The sequence below is a fragment of the Plasmopara halstedii genome, assembly GCF_900000015.1.
Source record: "Plasmopara halstedii genome assembly, contig: Scaffold_1211, whole genome shotgun sequence".
NCBI lineage: Eukaryota > Oomycota > Peronosporomycetes > Peronosporales > Peronosporaceae > Plasmopara > Plasmopara halstedii.
The window spans coordinates 1,031,087-1,031,700 of NW_020188126.1; the positions used below are offsets into that span (position 1 = coordinate 1,031,087).

Here is a 614-nt window from a genome sequence, read left to right on the forward strand (position 1 = left end):
TCAGCAAAGATACCTACTTTGTGCTTCGATTTGAGATGCGTTAGTTGACTTGTAAACTAAAGTGGCTTCTAGGCGAATTCCGAAGTACGTCTACGTGTATGAGTCAAATGTAAACGTTCTGTCACTCTTCCAGAGGATTGGGATTCTCACAAAGCTCATGATGAGAACTTTGGTTTAACCGAACGAACAGCAAAGGAAGTATTGTATTACTGAAGTGATGCATCTTATTCTTCTGTGGCAATCAAGCCAAATAATCAACAACGAAAACCTGCACATAAAGTGTCTTGTCTTCACACTGTCCTCACAACTCTGATGTCTGGTCGAAGTGTGGATAATATCATCGACATATGCTTCTGAAGCGCAGTTGTTCGATAAAACGTATCAAGATGCAATGATTATCGTGTTATCAAGTGATTCGGGTGAAGTTAATCATGTAAAGTTGTATCACCCAGAGAGTTGGCCGTCCGAGAAGAAGCGAGATTTTTTGTTAAAAACGGAGCTTCGAGTCACCTTTTGTCTTGCTCTGGTGTCGCGGCGCGCGCCACAGCAAGCTAATATATTTTATTTGCAACACCAAAAATACATACTCGTTTACGTAGAATGTGATCTGTGAG

At 41.0% G+C, this 614-nt stretch overlaps 1 protein-coding gene across 1 annotated transcript in view; it reads right to left on the minus strand.

The window, feature by feature from the left end:
- PHALS_00869 (uncharacterized protein) overlaps nucleotides 1-159 on the minus strand; it is a gene marked incomplete at both ends in the record, with an annotated part of 280 nt that extends 121 nt beyond the window's left edge. The window contains 2 exons of the mRNA XM_024730620.1: nucleotides 18-90; nucleotides 151-159. Of these exons, the coding sequence (XP_024580879.1) occupies nucleotides 18-90; nucleotides 151-159 (82 nt within the window). The remainder of the gene's footprint in view (nucleotides 1-17; nucleotides 91-150) is intronic.
- Nucleotides 160-614: the final 455 nt, after the last annotated feature.